Consider the following 26,390-nt stretch of genomic DNA (forward strand, 5'->3'; position numbering starts at 1 on the left):
CATCTGGTCCCATCACTTCATGGGAAATAGATGGGGAAACAGTGGAAACAGTGTCAGACTTTATTTTGGGGGGCTCCAAAATCACTGCAGATGGTGATTGCAGCCATGAAATTAAAAGACGCTTACTCCTTGGAAGGAAAGTTATGACCAACCTAGATAGCATATTCAAAAGCAGAGACATTACTTTGCCAACAAAGGTCCATCTAGTCAAGGCTATGGTTTTTCCAGTTGTCATGTATGGATGTGAGGGTTGGACTGTGAAGAAAGCTGAGCACCGAAGAATTGATGCTTTTGAACTGTGGTGTTGGAGAAGACTCTTGAGAGTCCCTTGGACTGCAAGGAGATCCAACCAGTCCATTCTAAAGATCGGACCTGGGATTTCTTTGGAAGGAATGATGCTAAAGCTGAAACTCCAGTACTTTGGCCACCTCATGCGAAGAGTTGACTCATTGGAAAAGACTCTGATGCTGGGAGGGATTGGGGGCAGGAGGAGAAGGGGACGACAGAGGATGAGATGGCTGGATGGGATCACCTACTCGATGGATGTGAGTCTGAGTGAACTCTGGGAGTTGGTGATGGACAGGGAGGCCTGGCGTGCTGCAATTCATGGGGTTGCAAAGAGTCAGACATGACTGAGCGACTGGACTGAACTGAACCTAGGAGAAAATCTAAGTGACCTTGGGATAGTTCAGTTCAGTTCAGTTCAGTCGCTCAGTTGTGTCCGACTATTTGAGACCCCATGAATCGCAGCACGCCAGGCCTCCCTGTCCATCACCAACTCCCAGAGTTCACTCAGACTCACATCCATCAAGTAGGTGATCCCATCCAGCTATCTCATCCTCTGTCGTCCCCTTCTCCTCCTGCCCCCAATCCCTCCCAGCATCAGACTCTTTTCCAATGAGTCAACTCTTCGCATGAGGTGGCCAAAGTATTAGAGTTTCAGCTTCAACATTAGTCCTTCCAAAGAACATCCAGGACTGGTCTCCTTTAGAATGGACTGGTTGGATCTCCTTGCAGTCCAAAGGACTCTCAAGAGTCTTCTCCAACACCACAGTTCAAAAGCATCAATTATTCTGCGCTCAGCTTTCTTCACAGTCCAACTCTCACATCTATACATGACAACTGGAAAAACCATAGCCTTGACTAGACGGACTTTTGTTGGCAAAGTAAGGTCTCTGCTTTTTAATATGCTGTCTAGGTTGGTCATAACTTTCCTTCCAAGGAGTAAGCGTCTTTTAATTTCATGGCTGCAATCACCATCTGCAGTGATTTTGGAGCCCCCCAAAATAAAGTCTGACACTGTTTCCACTGTTTCCCCATCTATTTCCCATGAAGTGATGGGACCAGATGCCATGATCTTAGTTTTCTGAATGTTGAGCTTTAAGCCAACTTTTGCACTCTCCACTTTCACTTTCATCAAGAGGCTTTTGAGTTCCTCTTCACTTTCTGCCATAAGGGTGGTGTCATCTGCATATCTGAGGTTATTGATATTTCTCCCAGCAATCTTGATTCCAGCCTGTGCTTCTTCCAGCCCAGTGTTTCTCATGATGTACTCTGCATAGAAGTTAAATAAGCAGGGTGACAATATATAACCTTGATGTACTCCTTTTCCTATTTGGAACCAGTCTGTTGTTCCATGTCCAGTTCTAACTGTTGCTTGAGATAGTTGATGAGTTTTAATTTTTAAAATTTTTATTTGTTTAATTAAAAATGTATGCATTTTAAGGAAATTAACATTTTTAGAATCACAAACGGTGTCCATTACCACGTCATTAGTCAAAACAGCTCTCAGCTACGCCACTCTAGGCCCTGTTTTCACCTGTGCCTGCCTCTATAATTAATTCTCTTCACAGCTGTGATTTTTTAAAAACTTTTTGTTTTATATTAAAGTATAGTTGATTAGCCATGTTGCGATAGTTTCAGATGTAAGCCAAGTGATTCGGCTACATGTATACATGGGTGTGTGTGTATGCATAGGTACGTATACATAGACATCCACTCTATGTATAGGTGTACATACATACATATACATGCATCTATTCTTTTTCAAATTCTTTTCCCATTTAGTTGTTATATAACACTGAGCAGAGTTCCCTTTGCTATACAGTACGATCTTACTGGTTATGTGTTTTAAATATAGGAATGTGTGCAAGTCCCAAACTCCCTAACTATTGCTTCCCTTCATCCATTCCACCTGGTAACCAGAAGTTCATTCCCTAAATCTGTGAGTCTGTTTCAGTTTTATGAATTAGTTCATTTGTATTATTTTTTTTAGTTTCTTCATATGAGCAATATCATACAATATCTTTCTCGGTCTGACTTACTTCATTCAGTAAAACAGTCTCTAGGTCCATACATGTTGCTGTAATTGGCATTATTTCATTCTTTTTAATGGCTGAGTAATATTCCATTACATATATGTGCCTCATCTTTATCCATTTCTTTGTCAGTGGACATTTAGCTCGCTTCCATGTCTTGGCTATTGTAAACAGTGCTGCAATAAACATCGGGGTGCATGTATCCTTTCAGACCATGTTTTTCCCAGGATATATGCCCAGGAGTGGGATTGCAGGATCATATGATAGCTTTCCATAAGAGAACTGCTCACCAAAGAAGACAGATGACAAACAAGTATAATGAAAACATACTCAACATCATTTTTCATCAGGGAATTACAAATTAAAACAATGAGATACCTCTATACATCTATGGCAACACACTCCAGTACTCTTGCCTGGAAAATCCCATGGACAGAGAAGCCTGGTAGGCTGCAGTCCATGGAGTCGAGAAGGTCGGACACGACTGAGCAACTTCACTTTCACTTTTCACTTTCATGCATTGGAGAAGGAAATGGCAACCCACTCCAGTGTTCTTGCCTGGAGAATCCCAGGGATGGCGGAGCCTGGTGGGCTGCCATCTAGGGGGTCGCACAGAGTTGGACACGACTGAAGCGACTTGGCGGCAGCAGCATACATCTATAGCTCAGTTGGTAAAGAATCTGCCTGCAATTCAGGAAACCCTGGTTCAATTTCTGAGTCAGGAAGATCTGCTGGAGAAAGGATAGGCTACCCATTCCAGTATTCTTGGGCTTCCCTTGTGGTTCCTCTGATAAAGAATCCACCTGCAATGTGGGAGACCTAGGTTTGATCCCTGGGTTGGGAAGATCCCCTGGAGAAGGGAACAGCTATCCACTCCAGTACTCTGGCCTGGAGAATTCCATGGACTGTATAGTCCATGGGATGGCAAAGAGTTGGACACGACTGAGTGACCTTCACTTTCACACATCTATTAGAATGGCTAAAATACAAAAAGTCAACATTAAACATTGGTGAGGATGCCAGGCAACAGAAACTCTCATTCATTGCTGGTGGCAATATAAAATAATACAGACACTTTGGAAGAGAGGACACCTGTTTCTGAAAAGGCTAAATATAATCTTACCATATGACCCAGCAACTATAGGGATTTACCTTATTTAAAAATCTAAGGCCACAAAAAGCCTGCACATAAAGATTTATAGAAGTTTTATTCCACAATCACCAAAAAATGAAAGCAACCAAGATATCTTTTGACAGATGAATGGATAAGCAAACTGTGATATTTCCATACAATAGGATATTAGAGATAAAAAGAAATAAGCTATCAAATCACAGAAAGACAGGGATGGAACTTAAATGCCTATTTCTTTCTTTTTTTAAATTTTAAATTAATATATTTATTTTAATTAGAGGCTAATTACTTTACAATATCGTAGTGATTTTTGCCAAACATCGACATGAATCAGCCATGGGCGCGCATGTGTTCCCCATCCAGAACCCCCCTTCCACCTCCCTCCCCATCCCATCCCCCAGGGTTATCCCAGTGTACCAGCCCAGAGCACCCTGTCTCATACATCAAACCTGGACCAGCGATCTGTTTCACATATGATAATATACATGTTTCAACACTACCCTCTCAAATCATCCCACCCTCGCCTTCTCCCACAGAGTCCAAAATACTGTTCTATACATCTGTGTCTCTTTTGCTGTCTCACATATAGGGTCATCATTACCATCTTTCTAAATTCCATATATATGTGTTAGTATACTGTATTGGTGTTTTTCTTTCTAACTTACTTCACTCTGTATAATAGGCTCCAGTTTTATCCACCTCATTAGAACTGATTCAAATGCATTCTTTTAAATGGCTGAGTAATATTCCATCGTGTATATATACCACAGCTTTCTTATCCGTTTGTCTGCTGATGGGCATCTAGGTTGCTTCCATGTCCTAGCTATTATAAACAGTACTGCAATGAACATTGAGGTACACGTGTCTCTTTCAATTCTGGTTTCCTTGGTGTGTATGCCCAGCAGTGGGATATGCTGGGTCATAAGGCAGTTCTATTTCCAGCTTTTTAAGGAATCTCCACACTGTTCTCCATAGTGGCTGTACTAGTTTGCATTCCCACCAACAGTGTAAAAGGGTTCCCTTTTCTCCACATCCTCTGCAGCATTTTAAAATGCCTATTTCTAAGTCGAAGAAGCTAGTCTGAAAAAGCTATATGCTGTACAATTTTAATTATATGACATTCTATAAAGGCAAAACTATAGAAATAGAATAAAGATTAGGGTTCAAGGAGAGCACCAAAGGGTTGGATAGATGAAGCATAAATGATTCTGTTTTAGGGCAATGAAACTACTCTGTATGATAATATATATATATATATATACATACATATATATATATATAATTTTGCATTTGTTAAAACAATAGATTTTTACAGCACAAAGTGAAACAATGCATGCAAAATTTAAAAAAAAATAGAAAGTTGGGGAATCCTAGAAAGGAATATAGACTGTTACGATATTATCTGTGTTACAAATGTATGCAACTGCCTCATTGGAGGATGTGAGAGAAAAAGAAACTGACTTAAATAACTTTGGAAGTGAGAGAAACATGTAAGACTAAAGGCATAAGAACTGCTCATCAGCATTGCGGTATGGTTGAGACGGGAATGGCAACCCACTCCAGTATTCTTGCCTAGGGGAAGTCCCATGGACAGAGAAGCCTGGCAGGCTACTGTCCAAGGGGTTGCAAAGAGTCAGACACGACTGGGCAACTAACACTTTGACTTTCATGCTGTGTTCAGTCACGTCTAACTCTTTGTGACCCCACGGACTCTAGCCCACCACATTCCTCTGTTCAGGAATTTTCCAGGCAAGAATACTGGAGTGGGTGGCCAGTTCCTACTCCAGGGAATCTTCCTGACCCAGGGATGGAATGTGCATCTCCTTTGTTGGCAGGTGGATTCTTTACCACTAGTGTCACTTCTGATTCTGCTGTAAATGTACACTAGAAATGAACAATTAAGATAATGGATGGTGGATGGTACGTGTGACATTTTTCACTGTTGGGAGTTGGAATTTACATATGAGAAAAAGGCTAGAATGATTCATGGGGTTAAGGATTATAGTTGGAGATGTTGGTATGAACTATGTTTCAGTTCAGTTGCTCAGTCATGTCCAACTCTTTGAGACCCAATGAATCGCAGCACACCAGGCCTTCCTGTCCATCACCAACTCCCAGAGTTCACTTAAACTCACGTCCATTGAGTCGGTGATGCCATCCAGCCATCTCATCCTCTGTCGTCCCCTTTTCCTCCTGCCTCCAATCCCTCCCAGCATCAGACTCTTTTCCAATGAGTCAACTCTTGGCATGAGGTGGCCAAAGTACTGGAGTTTCAGCTTTAGCATCATTCCTTCCAAAGAACACCCAGGACTGATCTCCTTCAGAATGGACTGGTTGGATCTCCTTGCAGTCCAAGGGACTCTCAAGAGTCTTCACCAACACCACAGTTCAAAAGCATCAATTCTTCGGCGCTCAGCTTTCTTCACAGTCCAACCCTCACATCCACACATGACTACTGGAAAAACCATAGCCTTGACTAGATGGACCTTTGTTGGCAAAGTAATGTCTCTGCTTTTCAATATGCTATCTAGGTTGGTCATAACTTTCCTTTCAAGGAGTAAGCGTCTTTTTTAATGTTTAGCTTAATATATACACAGGTGGTTACGTATAGAAATTCACACTCATGCACACATATACATACATGTTAGTACACATACATATATTTCCTTTGTGAATTGAGTGGACCCAAAAGAAACAATGAACTAGTAAAAGTGAGCATGACAGATCTTGGTTTTTAATGGTATTCTCCAGTATAATCAACCAGGACTCCTCAAAAAATTTGTTAACTCTAGGATTGGGGCAGGAATATACATGATAAGCCTGGTGTACCTTGTAGTACCAGAAAGGATGGAATGCTCAAAAAATCAAAAGAACAAAGGAAAAACAAAAACTAAAATCTCCACTTTGATGTTTAACCAAGGACACAGGAATCAATTGCAAGATCTCCTAATGGCCAAAGCTGGAACCATTTAAGCAACAAAATAAAATAGTGTTCAGGTCCTTTGCCCAAAATAAAGAAAGTACTATCTGGATCTTTTGCCCATTTTAAAATCAGATTATTCTTTGTTTGTTTTGTTTTATTATTTTTTTTATTTATTTGTAAGAGTTCCTTATATATTTTGGATGTGAACAAACTCCTTTTGGTGACAGACCATACTATTATAGCCAAGACCATTGCCAAGGAACTTATTCTCTAGATAAGTTGGTTTTAGGTCTTGCTTTTAAGTCTTTAATCCAGTTGAGTTGATTTTGTGTATCATTCTGAGAGTCTGACTTTATTTTTTTGCATTGGAGATCCAGCTTTCTCAACACCATTTATTGAAGAGACTATCCTTCCTCCATCTTGTATTCTTGGCATCTTTGTCAAAAATTAATTGACCACATAAGCATGGATTTATTTCTAGTTTCTCTAATCTGTTTCTTTGATCCATGTGTCTTTTTTTATGTCAATATCATCCTGTTTCCAACAGGTATATGAAAAAGTTCCCAACATCACTTATTAACAGGGAAATGCAAATCAAACCACAATGGGATATCCTCTCACACCTATTAGAATTGCTATTATAAAAATGTCAAAAGCTAACAAGTGTTGGCAAGAATATGAAGAAAAGAGAATCCTTGTACACTGTTGGTAAGAATGTAATTGCTATAGTTATTATGGAAAACAGTATGAAGTTTCTGCAAAAACTTAAAAATAAAACTCCCATATGATTCAGCAATACCACTTCTGGGTATATACACAAAGGAAATGAAATCAGCATCTTGATGAGATATCCCATGTCCATTTCAGCATTATTAATGATAACCAAGGTATGGAAACAACTTAAATGGCAATGGATGAATGGGTAAAGAAAATGTGATATATGATGTTATATTATAATGTATATATATATAAAATTTGGACTTCCCTGGTGGCTCAGTGGTAAAGAAGCCACCTGCCAATGCAGGAGATGTGGGTTTAATCCCTGTGTTCGGAAGATCCCCGGGAGAAGGAAATGACGACCCCTTCCAGTATTCTTATCTAGAAAATCCCATGGAGTAGCCTGGAGGGCTACAGGCCATGGGGTCACAAAAGAGTTGGACATGGCTTAGAGACGAAACAACAACAGCAGATTTAATCTCAGAAAAGGAGGAAATCCTGATATTTGTGACCCCAAAGAAGCTGAATTTATAGTAGCATAGAGCAGAATAGTGGTTATAAGAAGCAAGGGTGTAGGGGGAAAAGGGAGACTCTAAAAAATGAAAGAAAGGAGAATGGTGGTTGCTAAGGGCTGCAGGGAGAAGGTCATGGGGAATTATTGTTTGATAGGTACAGAGTTTCAGTCTTACAAGAGGGATGGTGGTGACGGTTGCACAACAGCATGAATGTACTTAATACCTTTGAACTGCACATGATTAATATAGGAAATTTGATGTCATGTGTATTTTACCACAATAGAAAAGAAAATAAAGTACTACTGGAGTATAACCCAAAGTATAAAACAAAATATTAATGAGTACATGCTGACATAAATAAATGATTAAACACATCTACCCATGTACACATCCAAACATATACACACCCATATATACATAAGGAGAGAAAAATAGATATGTTTCCTATATGGATAACTCAAAATAATTTATGAGGATACTCCATCTTCAGTGACAGGGAGCTTAACTCCTTAATTCTTTCTCAATTGTGAGCTTTGCATCATGACTTCCTTCCAAAGAATACAATGGAGTCAGATGGGATGTTGGGAGGGAGGGCGAAGACAGTAATTTTTCAGTGGAGAAGCCTGCTATATACTACCTCAGCCAGGTGATCAAGTATGTACTGTTTATATAAGGTAATGAAAAAGGCAGTTTACCTCTGTGGTGTTCCTCCTAAAAACCCATAACTCCAGTCTAACCATGAAGAAAACATCAGACAAACCCAAACTGAGGGATAGTCTATAAATGTGCCATACTGATATACAATGCTAATAATAAAGGAAACTGGGTGTGAAGTGCAAAGTAACTCTCTGTACTATCTTCTTGACCTTTTCATAAATCAAAAGCTATTCTGCAAAAAGGTATTTTATACATTCTGCTATATATAAAATCTATGAAGTTCTGTTGTATAGTGCATGGAGCTCTATTCGATATCTTATAAAAACCTACAATGGGAAAGAATCTGAAGTTGTACACCTGAAACCAGCACAGTATTGTATATCTACTCTAGTTAAATAAATAAATTTTTTAAAAAAGAAGAGAACCACCAAAAAGGTCTAATAAAAATCAAAATCTAGGACTTCAAAACAAATTGCACACATTCTGGGTGTTTCTAATTATTTCTCCCTGTGCCCCTAATCGTCCCACCCAGTTCTACCCAAGCTTCCTTTTAACTCTTGTCCTTTAACTTGAGCCTGCAATCTCATCCTCTAAATAATGAGAGCCACCCAAGGAGTGAAGTGAAATAAATCTAAATGGATCAAAATTTTGAATGAAATGCCCTGTTCACTGTGTGATGGATGAATTGCAGGGTATGTGGACACAGGGATCAAAGAAGAGCTTGAGGGCCATTGCAATCGTTCAGGTGAGAAACCACCTCGGCCAAAGCTTGAAGGGTGCGGGTAGGATTAGCAAGGATTGATCTCTGTTGTGGGGGTAGGGAAGAAGAGGAAATGCGGGTAGGGAATGATGTGGTTTCTCTGGCTTTGGTGAAGGCACAGATGGCATTATTACCCAAGAGAGAGAATCCCTAAAGAGGAATGACAGTGCGTGTCACTGGAGTTGGGCGGGGAGTAAGGGATACTAAGTGCCTTTCGGACCCTTTGACTTTGGGTGCCTATGACATTCTCAAGAGAGATGTCCCTGACATATGCTAGTGATTATGATGAAATAGCTTTGGGTAACTTGAGACAACCTGCCTGAGGCGATGTTAAATTGTCAGAGCCAAGTGATTCCTTGGTGGCTCAGCAGTTATGAATCTGCCTATAATGCAGGAGATGTGGGTTTGATCCCTGGGTCAGGAAGACCCCCCTGGAGGAGGAAATGGCAACTCACTCCAGTATTCTTGTCTGGAAAATCGCATGGACCAAGGAACTTGGTGGGCTACAGTCCATAGCGTCACAGAGAGTTGGACATGACTGAGTGCACACACAAGGAGATTCCCAGGAAGGAAAGAGCCCCATGTTCTGATGTGGTTGATGGTAGGTAGTAAAGGCTACAGAAATGTCAGGGAGGGGAAAACCACTGCAATGACCTTAGATCGGTATTTCTCCAGGCTATTCAACACTTCTGGCTCCCCCGATTCCAGTTGACCCAAACTTTGTTTCCCTTAGTGACATTTTCTCTATCAGAGACCAGTCCCAGAAGTCCCTCTTCTCCCTATTTCCCCCAATTCTGCTGCTTTACTTTCCTAAAGTCTTCCTTAACCATGACTCTTGGAAACCATGAGCACATTCTGTGGAGAGAAAATCTGGGCAAGCACCAGAACCCAGGTGGAGCCCTGACTCCCTACACATGCCTTTGGCCTTGGGCTAGGATTGGGTTCAGTGGGTATAATGGAAGGTAGTGCTGAACTGAGATGGATAGATCCTCTTCCCTCAGCCAAGGTAACCCGTTCCCTCTTCCTGACTGCTGAGTGCTACTTTCAGGTACACGAGTGAACTTTTGTTTTGCTATTATTTTCATTTCATTTTTAGAAGCTGTCGAATGTATTGAGTTATTTGGGGTACAGAATCAAAGAGGGGTCAGAATATCTGTCCACCTATGGGAACTGGCCAAGAGAGTCATTCTCAACCTTTAACCTGCACACACAGGTTTTCATATGGTGAATGATGGAGGGTAAAAAGTCAAATAAAATACAGGATTCCAAGCCTTCCAGGATTTATTCTGTATTATTGTACACACTCACAGATTCAGCTATAATAGTGGGGATGTATTCAGAGTAGCTATAGTCACTCTCTCCTCAGGTAAAGCCTCTGGCCACCTGAGGTTGGGATTGGGCTCATCAGGGGTGGATGCTGGGTTGTAACTCCCCCCACCCCAGCCCTATCAAAGAGACATGCAGAAGGTCAGGGTCAGGCAGGTTCACAGATGAGACGGGTCACCCAGGTTGGGGGCCCAAGATAAGTGAGGCCACTGGCTCTCTCTTCACTTGTATGGGATTTCCAGGGGCCTCTGGGACACCGCAGGTGGTTACTTATGTTTAGAAGGCACTACACCTCCTGCTTCTTCAGAGGGCAAGGCTTTTTCCTTCAGTGGCAGGACTGGGTGGGTCTCTTGGACCTGGCCGGGAGCTGGGACAAACACAGGCTGTTTCAGCTGCCCCTCCTGCTGCTCCAGCAGCTGCTCCTCTTTCTTTTCCATTTGCTCCTCTCTCTTTGCTGGCTCTTGATCCAAGTGCTGGCCCAAGACCTTCTTCTCCTGTTCCAGCTGTCCTTTTAGCTGCTGCTCTCTTTGTGTTTTCTCCTGCTCCAGCTGCAGCCCCAGGTGTTCTGCTTCCTGATGTTCCACGTGCTGTTCTTTTTGCTGCTGCACTTGCTGCTCCTGTAGCTCCTGGTGTTGCTTTTTGACATGCACTTTTGGCACCTGTGACTCTTGTTGCTGCAGCTCCACATGCACTTCTGGCACCTGTGACTCTTGCTGCTGCAGCTCCACATGCTTTTCCGGCACCTGTGACTCTTGTTGCTGCTGCTCCACATGCACTTCTGGCACCTGTGACTCTTGCTGCTGCTGCTTCACATGCTCTTCTGGCACCTGTGATTCTTGCTGTTGCTGCTTCACATGCTGTTCCTGCACCTTTGACTCCTGCTGCTGCTGTTCCACATACTGTTCCTGCACCTGTGACTCTTCCTGCTGCTGTTCCACATGCTGTTCCTGCACCTGTGACTCTTGCTGCTGCTGTTCCACATGCTGTTCCTGCACCTGTGACTCTTGCTGCTGCTGTTCCACATGCTGTTCCTGCACCTGTGACTCTTGCTGCTGCTGTTCCACATGCTGTTCCTGCACCTGTGACTCTTGCTGCTGCTGTTCCACATGCTGTTCCTGCACCTGTGACTCTTGCTGCTGCTGTTCCACATGCTGTTCCTGCACCTGTGACTCTTGTTGCTGCTGCTCCACATGTACTTCCTGTACCTGTGACTCTTGCTGTTGCTCTTCCACATACTGTTCCTGCACCTGTGACTCTTGCTGGTGCTGTTCCACATTCTGTTCCTGCACCTGTGACTCTTGCTGCTGTTGTTCCACATGCTGTTCTTGCTGCTCTGGCTCTGGTTGCTGTGGTTCACACTTTTGCTCAGCCACCCCTTTCACAATTGTATGTTTCTCCCCAAGCTCCAAGGGGACCTCCCCTGGGAGCTCCGAGTGTACCTTCTGGCATGGGGCAGGCAGTGGAGTTGGCTGCTTCACTTGCTCCTGCTGGGTATTGGTGGGAGGAGAAGCAGGCTTGAGGGACTCCTGAGAGAGGGCAGGGGGCTGAATCACTGGCAGAGTGTGTTGCTGGGACATCTTGGAAGCTGCTTTCGGTCAACCTGAAAATGAGGAGGGTTCAGAGGAGTTACTGAAGGCAAGGAAACAGATGAAGCCCAAGAATCTGTAGCAGTACCTGGTTTCTCAGCATTCCCATTTCCCTTGGGTGGGGCACTCTGCTGATCATGCTGGGCAATCATTCCACAGAAGTAGCAGGGTGAACGTAGGGATGGAGAGGGGTGGGGAAAGGCCCTCCTGGGAGCTTCTTGTTCCCAAGAGCCAACAACAAGGACTGTCTCCAGAGCTGCTCTGCGCAGGTGTGCTGGGTACCATCTCGTCTCCTGCCCTTGCCTATCCTTTTCTCCCTTGTTCCTGACCTCCTCTGACAAAGAGAAGAGATGAGGTCTGGGATTATGACAGGAAGAGGGAAGGTGCTGGGGGTGGGGGAAGTTCTCCTGGAGGACCCCCAAGTCCTGGAAAATCAGTAGCCTATCCCAAGAGGATCTGAGAGGTGATGGTGCATGCCCTGGACTGGAGTCACATGACATGATCTTGGCTTAAATCTCCCAGTGAAATGCTGTGTGGTTCTGGGCAGGTCATTTAGTCCCTCTGGGCCTCAGATTTCTCCTCTGCAAAATGAACCAGTTGGCATATTCAGCTCCAGAGCTTCTTTCTCTCTTGACCTTCTGAACTTTGGCTGGTGGTGGTGGGAGGGAGGGGGCTGGAAGGTTGCTAAGAGCTGGAGCTGATTCTTTCAAGTTTCCTACTTCTAAACTGGGTTTCCCTGCCCCTGCTATGCCTGGGTTCTCCAGATAGAAAGTGTTCCCCATTCAGCATGTCTCCCTTCTGTAGCACAGCTAAAAATTACAAGTGTGTCCCCAGACCCTGTTCCCCTTTAGAGAAGACAAAAAACATAGTGAGCCCAAATTAAGCAGTTTTAGGAGAGAATCTGACCATATTTCCCCTGCATCCCTATCTTACTCTTCTCTCCTCCCTGTCCCCCACATTTGAAAATACAGCCCCAAGAAAATATGATGCAGGAGGGGATTGCTGTCTGTTCTGTTTCCCAGCCATGCACCTAGCCCTCAGCACAGTGACCTGAGCTCCCCCAGAAGGACAGTGGTCCAATTGAATCCTGCACACGAGTGACCCCTGCACCCCCCCTCAGGCTGGCCACCCCCAGCCACATTCTGGCCTGTGGGAGGCCCCAGGTCCCAAGCCTGGTTCTACCAGCAAACACTTACCAGACTCACAGTGGGGCCAGCTGGAGAGGCTTCTAGTGGAGTGCTGAGCTGAGCAGGGGCTGAGGTGCCCTTTATACCGTTCCCCAGCCTGGCCTCCTTCCCAAGTTGAAGGAGATGGACTGGTTTCACCACTCCAGTTGGTCAACTTCCTCTAGCCCCTTCCTGACTCATCACAGGCACCTTAATCAGAAAACCCCTAAGGGCCCCTTTTCACAGAGACACACAGCTCCTGCCTGGCCAGTGGGCTCTGGGAGTTCAGTCACCCCCATGAGGCTCATCACCTTGGCACAGGGAGGTGAGGGAGGCATCTTGGGAAACTGGCCCCCTTTTCCTCTTTTTTTTTTTGTTGGCCTCAGCCAAACTTTTCTTCTGAATCTCAGTTTCTTTACCTGTAAAATGGGTTTATCCTCCTTATTAGGCTGAGGGATTCAATTCCAAGGGCACAGAAGAGAAAATTACATGTCTTTCTGGGATGTCCAGTCTGGAGACATGTTAAAGGTGGGAGAAACCACTTTTCATGAAGAAACAGAGCTCTTGGGAGATTCTCTTGGCCACTAACCCACAACCTATCTGCTCTCAAGACATACCTATAACTTCATTCTGTGTAGAAGTACTCTGTCCTGGGATGGGGGAGGGTTCAGTCTGACAACTTTAGGGCTGGAAAGGTTAAGCAGAAGGCTTGCAGGAGTCTCCTGCCATGTGTCAGGGGCTACCCAGGCCCTATGCTGAAGACTGTAGTTACAGAAGTTCCCAAGAATGCCAAGCTCACAAAAACTCCAAAGCGTGGACCAGTTTAGGCAAGAAAACAGGCATTAAATCTATAATATATAAAATAATAAGGATTACTTTTTACAGTGATGAAAACAAACATCTCATACAATGTTTTGGGGAAATTCATGAAGATCAAGATTAAGGGGACTTTCCAAGTGGTGCTAGTGGTAAAGAATCTGCCTGCCAATGAAGGAGACACAAGAGACGTGGTTCAATTCTTGGGTCAGGAAGATCCCATGGAGTAGGAAATGGCAACACGCTCCAGTATTCTTGCCTTTAATAACTCCATAGACAGAGGAGCCTGGCGGGCTATAGTCAATGTGATCACAAAGGTCCAGACATGACCAAGTAACTGAGTGTGTGTGCACGCATGCGCACACACACACACACACACTCTCTCACATAAAGACCAAAACTAGATCATCCACTACTTTCTCTAAACTACTTTCTGAACGCAGCTTAAGCAAATTTTCAGGGTGGGGGTTAGAGCTGGCTTGTCTGTCACTAGCAGCAATGGTGACCTAAGCCTCTTGGAATAAAATGTAAACTCCCTACCAAGTGTTCAAAGATCCTCACTGAGAGTCCTCAGTTACTAAGACAAGCCCAGTGCTCCCCACCTCTGGGGCCTCCCAGGGTCCCTAACTCTTTGTGTCTTTCAGTTTCACAGTTACTGCTGGAGCCTGCCAGAGGGACTCCCCTGGGACACCATCTAAAGGGTTATCCCCCGATTTGCTGCTTTTCACTTATAACAACTGAGGGCTGCTTTATTTGCATTTGTTCACTTGTTTATTTTCCAAATCTCCCATTGAAAAATAAGCTGTAAAAGGCAGGAGTTTTGCCTGGTGTGTTTTCCACTATGTCCCCAGAACCTGTCCTAACCATCGAATATAACCGGTACCCTACAAATATCTGTGGAAAGAATGAAGGAACAGCGCATTTTAGTGTCATGCGTGTGTGTGTATAAACAAAATCAAATTGTGACTTGCCTTTCTCTTTAACAGCTTATTTTATGGACATCATTTAATCTCTGTCCTTCACAACCTAATCATAAAAGAAAAAATAAAATCAAGGAAAATACTCATTTCTGGGGCTAATTTTGAGAAGTTCTGATTTCTCTATGGTGTCTCACAGGCAACTCCCTCCAAGACCCCAGTAGATCTATTTATGAGCTAATTTTGTCATGCTCCTGGGGCTTAGTCCGAAAAGACAGATGGAAGGACTCTTGTTTCCGGAATATACCCTCAGCTCGTGCCCTCTGTGGCCCCTGAGCCTCACCTGGGACCTCACGTCGTCTCCCGTTAGCACAGGGCAGGCCATCTTCTGGGGCAGGGCAAGCCCTCCGCACCCCGCCCCCACCCCCCTCCCTTTCCCCCACGCAGAACTAAGCCAGCACCCTCACAAAGGGGCACCCATGCCTTGTGCTTTGCAGCTGACCTCACAGGGGAGGAATCTGCCTCTCCCCAGCTCATGACTGTCAGTCCCAGGGCAGCAGACCCTGCTCCAGGAAGTCACACCGGTCTTATGGGTTTCCATGGACTAGAATCTGCCAGATCTACCTCCCGCCCTCTGATTCACAGCATAATGAAAGCTTTGGGGGAAGACAGTGTGTGAGCCTTTGGCCACTGGGCAGAGCCAGGGTGTGGTGAGGAGGGTGAAGCATGGAGTTGAGGGTGTGTGTGTGTGTGTGTGCACGCAGGGAAAGGATTGGAGGAGCCCCAGCCCCAGCCCCAGCCCATGGGGCTCAGAGGCCCCATGCTCTGCCCTCAGATTGCCCCATCTGGGGCACAGACAGACATGAGCACGGGGGAGATTCTCTTGGTGTCTGCGTGAGCGATCCCACGGGGCCCCAGGGCCCACACCAAGAGGCCAGGTAACTGTCTAGCCCCAGCCCACTGTTGTGGGGATGAGCTCATATCCCGTGACACATATAGAGGCCCTGAACCCAGCTCAAGGAGGCCCTGGCTCTTTCTCTTGCAGAGCCAGAAACTGGCTGGTTTCTCTTTCTGAGTGATACATCCTTCTTGAACTGTTGCTTAGCTGTGGGGGCAGGATGAATGGGTCATGTACTTCACTGCCCTGGGGGCCGGAGAGGAGGTGACCATAACTCTTTGTAAGTTGGTGGGATGGGGTGATGGGAGATGGTCCTGGAGCGCTGACTTGGACCAGGTCTCACGTTCTCATCTAGGGTAGCCACGCCTAAGATGTCTCCCAAAGAAGCAAAACCCCCATCCTCTGAGGCCGCGAACTTCTCCATCCCCTGAGGCCTTCTCTGCCCAGGGCACTCTTGCCCACATCTTCCCACAGGCCACAACCTGTACCAGTCACCTTCCAACAGGCTCACAGACCTTGCTGCCCTCATCCATGGTGCCTCCTGAAAACTGGCCTCTGCTCCTCATTTGCCTTTTGTGTCCATCTGCTGCTCCAGGAAGAGAGAGAAGACCAAGAAAGGGCCAAGAGGCTGTCTTCCTCTCCAGGCTCCTGGGTTGGCCTGTTTGATGTACCCTGGTGCACCCCTTGTATCTTCCTCTGGCCTCTTTTCCTTGACCTGTGAGGTGGCTAGGTTCCAATTTCTTGCTTGTGAATCTGATCACTGTGGAGAGACAGACACAGCTCTGCTCCTGGTGCAGTGAAAGGAGCAAAGGCATGAAAGTTGATCAGGAGCAGAGAAAAGGAGCTTTTTGGTGCCCTCTCCTCCAGCTTGCAGGATGCCCTCCTCGTGGGCTCCCTGGGAAACCACATCCTTGGTAGCTGATTACAGCACCTGCTTACAGCAGCATCTCTTAGCTGGGAGCAGGGGTGGGAGCTAGAGAATGCATGGGGAGGGCCTGGCCAGTGTGCCCAGGAGATTCCTGGCACTTCCCAGTCCCCTCCGCTAGGGCCAGTGCCGTCTTGTGACAGGTGGGCAGTGAAGTCTGAAGAGAGAACATGAGAAGCCCAAGGCCCTACAGAGGGTCTGCAGTACAGCTGAGTAGAGCTCCCACATGCTGATCTCTGTCCAGCGGGCTCTCTTCCCCACCAGGCTGCCTTCCCAGGTGCCTGAGCATCTGACAGAGGTAACAAGCTCCACTAGATAACCTGGGACATCTTCTGAGTGTGACTCAGCCATCTACGGGCTGACCCCCATGTGGTCAGTTCTGGGCTTCCTGGAGGATCAGTCTTCTTTGGTTCAGATTCAATCAAAATGCCCTGAGGATGACCCTCATTTGTTCTGGGAACAGAAAGCTCTACTTCTTGGCTGGTATATGTGTGTTTGTGTGTTAGTCCATCAGTCGTGTCTGACTCTTTGAGAGCCCATAAACTGGGGCCTGCCAAGCTCCTCTGTTCATGAAATTTTCCAGGCAAGAATACTGGAGTGGGTTGCCCTTCCCTTCTCTGGGAGATCTTCCCAACCCAGGGATGGAACCGGGTCTCCCCCATTGCAGACAGATTCTTTATCATCTGAGCCACCAGGGAAGCCCTCCTGGCTGGCACTGATGTATATTAGCCTCATCCAACCCCTAGGATTGTTGATGTTCTGTTGGCTTTGCAATCGGATGGACCTGAGTTTAAATCCCAGTGAACCTCTTGTTATCTGAATGAGCTGCTTTTCCTCCATGACCTTCAGTTTCTTTGTCTATAAAAATTTATTTTTTATACTCCTTTATTTATACTATTTTTAACCTAGTAATTTCTCATCCATACCAATGAAATGCCCAGAAAGAGGGAGAAAATCTGTAAAACATATTCACCCCAGCTCTATTTTAATAGCAAAAATTGGAAGAAAAAATTTTCCATTCATAGATAAGATAGAATATGAAAAGATTAAATTATTTTTGAAAATTAATTTCACATATGAGGAACTGGAAAAGGTCAGTTTTCATTCCAATCCCAAAGAAAGGCAATGCCAAAGAATGCTCAAACTACTGCACAATTGCACTCATCTTGCATGCTAGCAAAGTAATGCTAAAAATTCTCCAAGCCAGGCTTCAACATTACGTGAAATGTGAATTTCCAGATGTTCAAGCTGGATTTATAAAAGGCAGAGGAACCAGAGATCAAATTGCCAACATCCGATGGATCATCGAAAAAGCAAGAGAGTTACAGAAAAGCATCTATTTCTGCTTTATTGACTATGCCAAAGCCTTTGACTGTGTAGATCACAACAAACTGTGGAAAATTCTGAAAGAGACAGGAATACCAGAACACCTTACCTGCCTCCTGAGAAATCTGTATGCAGGTCAAGAAGCAACATTTAGAACTGGACATGGAACAACAGACTGGTTCTAAATTGGGAAAGGAGTACATCAAGGCTATATATTGTTGCCATGCTTATTTAACTTATATGCAGAATACGCCATGAGAAATGCTGGGCTGGAGAAACAAGCTGGAATCAAGGCTGCCGGGAGAAATACCGATAACCTCAGATATGCAGATGACACCACCCTTATGGCAGAAAGCAAAGAAGAACTAAAGAGCCTCTTGACCAAAGTGAAAGAGAAGAGTGCAAAAGTTGGCTTAAAGCTCAACATTCAGAAAACGAAGATCATGGCATCTGGTCCCATCACTTCATGGCAAATAGATGGGGAAACAATGGAAACAGTGATAGACTTTATTTTTTTGGTCTCCAAAATCACTGCAGATGGTGGCTGCAGCCATGAAATTAAAAGACGCTTACTCCTTGGAAGAAAAGCTATGACCAACCTAGACAGCATATTAAAAAGCAGAGATATTACTTTTCCAACAAAGGCCCACCTAATCAAAGCTATGGTTTTTCCAGTAGTCATGTATGGATGTGAGAATTGGGCTATAAAGAAAACTGAGTGCCAAAGAATTGATGCTTTTGAACTGTGGCGTTGGAGAAGACTCTTGAGAGTCCCTTGGACAGCAAGGAGATCCAACCAGTCCATTCTAAAGGAAATCAGTCCTGAATATTCATTGGAAGGACTGATGCTGAAGCTGAAACTCCAGTACTTTGGCCACCTGATGCGAAGAACTGACTCATTGGAAAAGACCCTGATGTTGGGAAAGATTGAAGGCCGGAAGAGGAAGAGGGGACAACAGAGGATGAGATGGATGGATGGCATCACCGACTAAATGGACATGTGTTTGAGTAGACTCCAGGAGTTGGTCATGGGCAGGGATGCCTGGCGTGCTGTAGTCCAAGGGGTTGAAAAGAGTCGGACATAACTGAGTGACTGATCTGAACTGAATGAGGAACTAACTGTGGTAACTTCATTTAAATTCATTTAAAATATGAATTTGTTAACTATAAAATAAACTAGAACATGCAGATATTATTAGCAAATTTTTAATAAATGTGTGTGATTATATTATTTAAAAAATGGGTATTTGCACCTCCTTCGACTTCTGGGAGGATTTGGTGAGGTGATATTTGTGGTTAGCACATAGATGGTGCTCAGAAACTGGTTTTCTGTTGGGAGTCTTGGCAACGTTAGCTGACAGACTGCAGTGTGCTACCTGCCTATACACAGAGTATATAATGCAAGGTTTCCCTTTCTCATTTTGCCAATGAGAAATCTGAAACCCCAAAGTCACACAGTGCGTGGAGTGAAGTGGGGTGCGAAACCAGGGATCCTGGTGTCCCATTGACTCCTCCCTCTAGTCTGCCTGCTGCGGGCCTCGGGCGGCGCTCCTGCTCAGCCCGTGATGTCTTTCCCTTGTGCACTCAGGAGGCTCCACATGGACTGATTGTTTTTTCACATGGTAGGCTCACTGAGGAATCCAAATGGGTTTGCATTCCTGCAGCATGACAGTCCACGAAGGGGCCTGGAGGTTGTGTGGGCAGAAAATAGGTAGTGGTTTGGATCTAGCTTTGATGTGGACAAAGGAATCCCGGCAATAGAGTGAGGAGTACACAGGCAGTCAGAGAGCCAGAGACGATAGAAAGGGTTCTGCCGGCTGCACAGAATGGGGACTGACTGGTAAAGAACCCGAGGGGGCAAAGCCTTCACAGGGATGTGCACAAGGAGTGGAAGGCAGCGATGGGAGGGACACATCTCACTAGAGGGCAGACAGAAAGGGTGGGGGGCCTGAGCTGGAGGGAATAGGGGAGGGATTTCACAAAGGAGAGAGGAGGCGGGTGCAGAAGGAGAAGGGGAGTGGGACCTAGTCTAGCTGTGCAGACTCCCCCAGAAGTGTCATCCATGGTCAGACAAGTCAGAGGAGGTGAGGGTGCTCCTGGGACTCAGCTGACCTCTGGTTTATCATTCCCCATCCTCTTTCCCCTCTATTAATTAGAGGATGCTGGGGGACACCTGACCCTGCATCAGCTGCTTCTGTAGAGGACTAATTGCTCTTAATATTACTCCTGAATGTGGTTGCAGAGGCCACTCAGATCCATGTGGAGTCCATGCATGTACGTGTGTGTGTGTGTGTGTGTGTGAAATCTGGGCAAAGAAAAAGCCACTGCAGAGTTCCATACAGAGGATTAGCATCATCTGATTTTGGATGAGAGGCTTTCACCAAGAGGAGTCAGTAGCCCACACTGCCTTGCTGGGGTCCTGCTCAGACCCCTCTGAGTAGCCTCAGCATGGGCCATTTCTAACCTCATCTGTTCTCTGTATTTGTGGACTGCTTGCCATGAAGCTGTCCAGTTGTTCCAGGCCTCCAGATGGGTTGATCTGGTGCAGAGTGTGAAACAGTGCCTCTTCATTCCTTCCTTCCTAAAACGTGCCTCCCTGCTTACTATCTGCATTAAGCAAGACCAATGCAGAGTCAGGGCAAGTCCTGGCCTCTAGAATCCCAGCTGGGCCAGGGTACTGGGGAGTCCTTTGGCTATCACCCTAACCTCCCAGTCTGAAAGGGAGATACCACCTCTGATTTCAGAAAACCCAGATTAGGGAGACATGGCTCCTGCTCCCAGGAAACTCCCATCTGATGGGAAGAAGGGTACAGAAACTGAGCGATGGGTGCAATTTAATGCTGTGACATGTGAGCCCACAACTAACTGTCTGTGTGCATGGATGCGGGTGTGAACAGGCAGAGCTGTGAGTCTCCCGGCTGGATGGGCTAGGGGGTGGTGGGCAAAGGAGACACAAAGGCAAAGACACCTACAAAGCCTGCTGTTTACCAGACATGGTGCTAAACAAGCCTCATCTACCATTTCATTTAAACCTTTGCACTTCACAGGCAAACAGCTGGGACTCAGAACAGGGGTCTTCCAGTCAGCAACTGGAGCAAGTCTGGGTGTGTTTGCTCCCAGGCCGGCCCCTCCATCAGAGAAGGCAGAGATGTCCATTAAGTCCCATAGATATGGGACATACTGGAGCGGTAGAGTCCAAATGTGACAGAGGAGGGCTGGAGAGCTGCCACGAAGAAGACAGGTGAGCTGGAAATTGCTGGAGAGTGGCTGAAAAGTTGTTTTCCTGCCACTCAGGTTTTACTAGAAAGCCTCCTTGGAGTGGGATGGGGGGTTGGTAAATGAAGGGGAGAAGGAGGTCAGAAGGCTTTGGGAGAGAAAGGTGAGCCCAGAGCTTCCTCTTACAGGCAAGTCTTTGGTTGCGTGGCTGTAGCTTCACCCTCTCTCTACCCTGTGGTCCAGCCTCCAGCGCTCTTCCTCCGAGGGGCCTCAGGCCCCAGGCACCCCTAAACCACCTCTCTCCCCAGCCTAGGAACACAGCTGAGAAACCTGGCACTGGAGGAGACTTCACAGTCATCAAATGCAACCCTGACTTGTATCACATGAAGGATGACACAGTCTAGAGAGGGGACAGAGGGCAGGGGTCACACAGGGGGTCAGCAGCAGGCCCCGGCCAGGTCCAGATCTCCGGATCTCCTGAGTTCACCTTTACTCACCTCTGTGCCTTTGCACATTCCATTCTCTCTGCTGGAATGCTTTTTCACCTCCTGCCTTATTGATTTTTTTGATCATTCAGAGCTGATTGAGAGCTTCCCATGTACCTGTGTTCCAGGCATTTAGGGGTACAGCTTTGAACAAAACAGATGAAAGTCCCCACCCTCCCAAAACTTTCATTCCAGTGTGTGGAGAGAAGGTGGCAAGTGACATAACCACATACCTGGAATATAAAGCATGTTGGAAATACTATGTAGAAAAAGGAAGGCAGGAAAGAGGTCTAGGGAGTACTATGGGATGGGATGTTGTGTATTTTATTTTTCTGGCTGTGCAGCATACCATGTGGGACCTTAGTTCCCCAACCAGAAATCAAACTCATATCCTGTGCAATGGAAGCATAAAATCTTAACCACTGGGCAACCAGGGAAGTCTAATGTTGTGTATTTTAAAGGGAATAGTCAGGAAAGGCCTACAGCAAGAACCCAAAGGAGTGGGGTCAGGGTGAGGATAGGCAGGGGAGAAGGAACAGCAGGGGCCATGTCCCAAGGAGGCATGTTCTGAAATCAGCAAGGAGGCCAGTAAAACTGGGCATGTATGGATGAGGGAAAGAGCTGTAAGAGGTGAAGGTGGAGGAGTGGGTGATGCTGGGCAGTGGGAGAAATCATGAAGCAACTTGGGCTTTTATGGTGAGTGAGATGAAGTACTCTGAAGTACTTCAGAGTACTGCCCAGAGGAGTGGCTTCATCTGACTTACTTTTAAAAGGTTCTCTCTGGCTAACTTGGAAGCGGGCAGCCACAGTAATGGAGCAGCTGCCCAGAGCTAGGGAGACAGTAGAGGCAGGGTGAAGTGGTCAGATGATAGATATGTCTTGACAATAGAATCAGTGAGATTCCCTAACAGATTAGATGAAAGGTATAGGGAGAGCAAACAATGACTCAAAAGTTTTTGGCCTGAAGGACTTTAAGGATGGAGCTGCCATTTAACAGCTACAGAGAAGACCGCAGGAGCGGCTGGCTTTGTGGGAAAAGTCAACAGTGAGTTTTGAGACATGTTGTTTGAGGTGCCCAGGAGACACACCCAAGCAGAACTGTCAAGTAGGCGATGAGATATACTAGGAGAGTTCAGAAGGAGGTTCATGCTGTAGACATACATTTGGAAATCACCAGCATATAAATGGCATGTGAAGTCATGAGCCAGGATTAAGTCGTCAAGGGAATGAATATAGATAGAAGAGGTCCCAGACCATCCCCTGAATCACTCCAGTGTCAAAGGGTCAGATGAGAAGCAACAAGTCAAAAAACTGGGACAAAATGAGAAGGAGTAGGTGGTGAGGTAAGAAATTCACCGGGAGAATAGGGCATCCTGGGAGACAAGCAGAAACGCTGTTGACTGGAAAGGATGAACATCTGGGGAAAAGGCTGTAAAGATGAGAACTGAGAATGCCTGTTTGGTTGGGCAACATGGAATCCATTGATGACCTTGACAAAGGTAGCCAAGGGCTGTGGTGAGGATGGAAACCAGAATGCAGTGATTCCAAGAGCAAATGAGAAGAGAGGGCTTAGGAGCAGTGAGGATAGAAAGCATTTTCCAAAAATCTTACAGGGAAAAGGAGCAGATAAGTGGGAAAATAGCCAGTGCTAATTCCTGTCCTCCAGCTTCTTCTGAACTTTGCTCATGACTTTGCCCTTCCCTTGCCAGGAAGCTGTCACTGACAGACCAAAGTCTATGAGTCTTGACCAAAGTCAAGTCAGCTCTACCCTGACTGCTCTTGAGCCCATGCTCATTTCAACCTCGTCTCCTCACTCTTTGCTCCTGCCTGTAGAAGCTTGGATCCAGCCTGGGACTTTCCCACTTCTTCTCTGTTCCCGTAGAGCTCTTCTGCAAGTAACTCCATGACTTAATTCTGCACCTCATTCAGACTTCTACTCGAAATGTCACTTCCCTGAGATGGCTCCTCCAGCCACGCTGCTTAAAATAGACCACTCACTCCACCATGCTATTTATCTCATTAGAGTGATCATCATCATTTGAACTTATGGTATTTATTTGTGTTCTTGCTTCACTAGGAAAATAAGTTCATGAGAAGAGAGTTCTTAACTGCACTAGTTCCTCAACTTTCCCAATACTCAGGACCATACTTTGCATGTGCGTGAGTGCTCACTCAGTCATGTTCAATTCTTTGCAACCCTATGGACTGTAGCTCACAATGGTCCTCTGTCCATAGGATTCTCCAGGCAAGAATACTGGCATGGGTTGTCATTTCCTACTCTAGGGGGTTCTCCCAACCCAGGGATCAAAGCTGCTTCTCCTGCATGTCCTACATTGGCAGGCAGATTCTTTTACCTCTGAGCCATTTGGGAAGCCTCATATTTGGCACATGGTTTCTCAGCATGCCCAATATATCTGTCACTTACATAAATACTCCTTGAAGTAATGTCTACTTATGTCAAAAAGATGCAAGTATGCTTTCCCATAAATAAATGTAACCTGTAATATCTAGTCACTGTTCCTGATGACAGAAAACTTAATGCATTCACATCCAGATAAACTCAATCAACTCTGGCTTAACTTCAAGCATTATAAGATCCCCTCTCCTATCCCTTTTCCTCTTAGCCTCAAATTATTTTAAGTTTCCTTTCTGAAAGGTATATGATTTTAGATCTCTGCCATGAATCCCCAGTTGGAGCTGAAACTCCAATTCTTTGGCCACCTGATGCGAAGACCTGACTCATTGGAAAAGACCCTGATGCTGGGAAAAATTGAAGGCGGGAGCAGGGGATGACAGAGGATGGGATGGTTGGCTGGCATCACCAAATTGATGGACATGAGTTTGAGCAAGCTCTGGGACTTGGTGATGGACAGGCAAGCCTGGCGTGCTGCAGTCTATGGGTCACAAAGTGTCAGATACGACTGAGCAAAGGAACTGAACTGAACGGATGAATCCCCAAACCTTAGAAACCTTCAGACTTTTCTTTTGAAGTTCCAGCCCTTGACTCTACTCTGGTGTCTGTGCTGCTGGCCAGATGGAAGACTCAGGGAGGTTTGTACAAGAAAAAGGATGAGATTGAAATATTCCAAAGTTTCACCTCTCCATGTCATTTCTCCTTCCTGGCACTAGTGATCATTTGACTTTGTAAACATTTCTTCCTCTCCATTAATAGTCTCAAGCTTTAGAGAGGAAAGCCAGAAACCCATCTTTCCTTGAGCATGTGCCCTCACTCTTTTAGGTGGTATTTCTGTGCTTCACGCTTCAGTCCTCCACTCCGGTCCTCCATGGCAATACAGGGCCCCCAGCCATTCTCCACCCTTGCCTCTAAGTAGTTCCAAGCAGCAGGTGGAGCTAACTGGCCATAAGGCCAAACAAGAGGCACTGCAGGCACTAAGAGCTATTAGAGCCAAGCCGGCCTCAGCCCTTCTGGCGGCGGGGGTGGAGGGTTGGGGGGTTGGGAGGGTGGGGGGGTGTTGTGCTGTGCCCCTTCCCAGGAGGCAGGAAGGGGGAAAGGGGCTGAAGCCAGGGTAAGTATAATGTGATTTTATGTGGGGAAGGAGGAGCATTCAGTCTATCTGAAGTTCAAGGAGTCCCCTCTTCTGTGCTGTGCTGCGTGATATCAGTTTAAAAACACAGTTTGTGATTTTTGTCCATGACTCCTAAATGCAATTCAACCCCTTCATCCAGTGCTTAACCAATCAAATAGCAATTGATCTAGTGTGAAGGGGAGAGGAAATTAGGATTTTAAAGATGCTTCTTAGGTGGCTCAGTGATAAAGAACCTGCCTGCCAATGCAGGAGATACAGGTTCAATCCCTGGGTTGGGAAGATCCCCTGGAGGAGGCAATGGCAACCCACTCCAGTATTCTTGCCAGGAGCATCCCAGGGACAGAAGAGTGTCAAAGAGTTGGTCACAACTGAGCACATATGCACACAATTTTAAAGACACATTTAAGTCTCCCCAATTTGTCCCTTCCTAGGTTTTCTGCCACTGAAATGATTCCTCTTTTTTTTCCATCTCTATTGAGATATAATTGACATATATCATATAAGTTTAAGGTGTACAGTGTGACACTTTGATAAACATATGTATTACAAAATAATTACAATAAGCTTAGTTAACGTATCCATCTTATAATTACCATTTATTTGTGTGTGTGGTAATTTAAGATCTCCTCTCTTAGCAGCTTTCAAATATCATTAAATTCCAGAGCTTATTTATTTTCTGACTGGAGGTTTGTACCCTCCGAACAATACCTTCTGATACCCTACCCTTATCCCGCCCAGTCCCTAGCAACCACCACTCCACTCTGTCTCCATGATTTTTTTTTAGCTTTCACATATAAGTGAGAAAATTCAGTATTGTTTTTCTGTCAGACTTATCTCACTTAGCAATTATCCAAAATGAAACACCAAAGGACAATTTTAAAAGAGAAAAGAATAAAGCTTCAGTGAGCTGTGGGGAAATATCAAGAAACCTAATACAAACACAGTTGAAGTGCCTGTGATAGAATAGAAAGAGGGAATAGACAAGCAATTACTAAAATATTTAAAAATTGCAGTGGAGGGGCTCTGTACAGATACGAAAATATTAATGAACTCAAGCACAAGAAATGTGAAACAAATTATATCATCACATCACAATAAAATTGCTTGTAGCAGGTGATAAAGAAAATAATTACAAAAACAGGCACAGAAAAAGAGACAC

The 26,390-nt window shown here is 45.3% G+C and overlaps 1 protein-coding gene and 1 long non-coding RNA gene across 3 annotated transcripts in view; one reads left to right on the forward strand and one right to left on the reverse strand.

The window, feature by feature from the left end:
* LOC101904767 (uncharacterized) overlaps nucleotides 1-26,390 on the forward strand; it is a 59,814-nt gene that overhangs the window by 6,900 nt on the left and 26,524 nt on the right. The gene's annotated exons all lie outside the window — the stretch shown is intronic.
* IVL (involucrin) lies at nucleotides 10,286-13,237 on the reverse strand. 2 transcript variants are annotated; one of them, XM_005203832.5, is made up of 2 exons: nucleotides 13,131-13,237; nucleotides 10,286-11,948 (listed from the first exon to the last, which is right to left on the reverse strand). In XM_005203832.5, the coding sequence occupies exon 2, from the start codon at nucleotides 11,923-11,925 to the stop codon at nucleotides 10,615-10,617; it is 1,311 nt and encodes a 436-aa protein (XP_005203889.1). In that variant the 5' UTR covers nucleotides 11,926-11,948; nucleotides 13,131-13,237; the 3' UTR covers nucleotides 10,286-10,614.

The sequence above is a fragment of the Bos taurus genome, chromosome 3 (assembly GCF_002263795.3).
Source record: "Bos taurus isolate L1 Dominette 01449 registration number 42190680 breed Hereford chromosome 3, ARS-UCD2.0, whole genome shotgun sequence".
Lineage (NCBI taxonomy): Eukaryota > Metazoa > Chordata > Mammalia > Artiodactyla > Bovidae > Bos > Bos taurus.

What these genes read in the sequence shown, in the direction of transcription:
- IVL (XM_005203832.5), bottom strand. Translation starts at nt 11,925, where the DNA reads ATGTCCCAGCAACACACTCTGCCAGTGATTCAGCCCCCTGCCCTCTCT.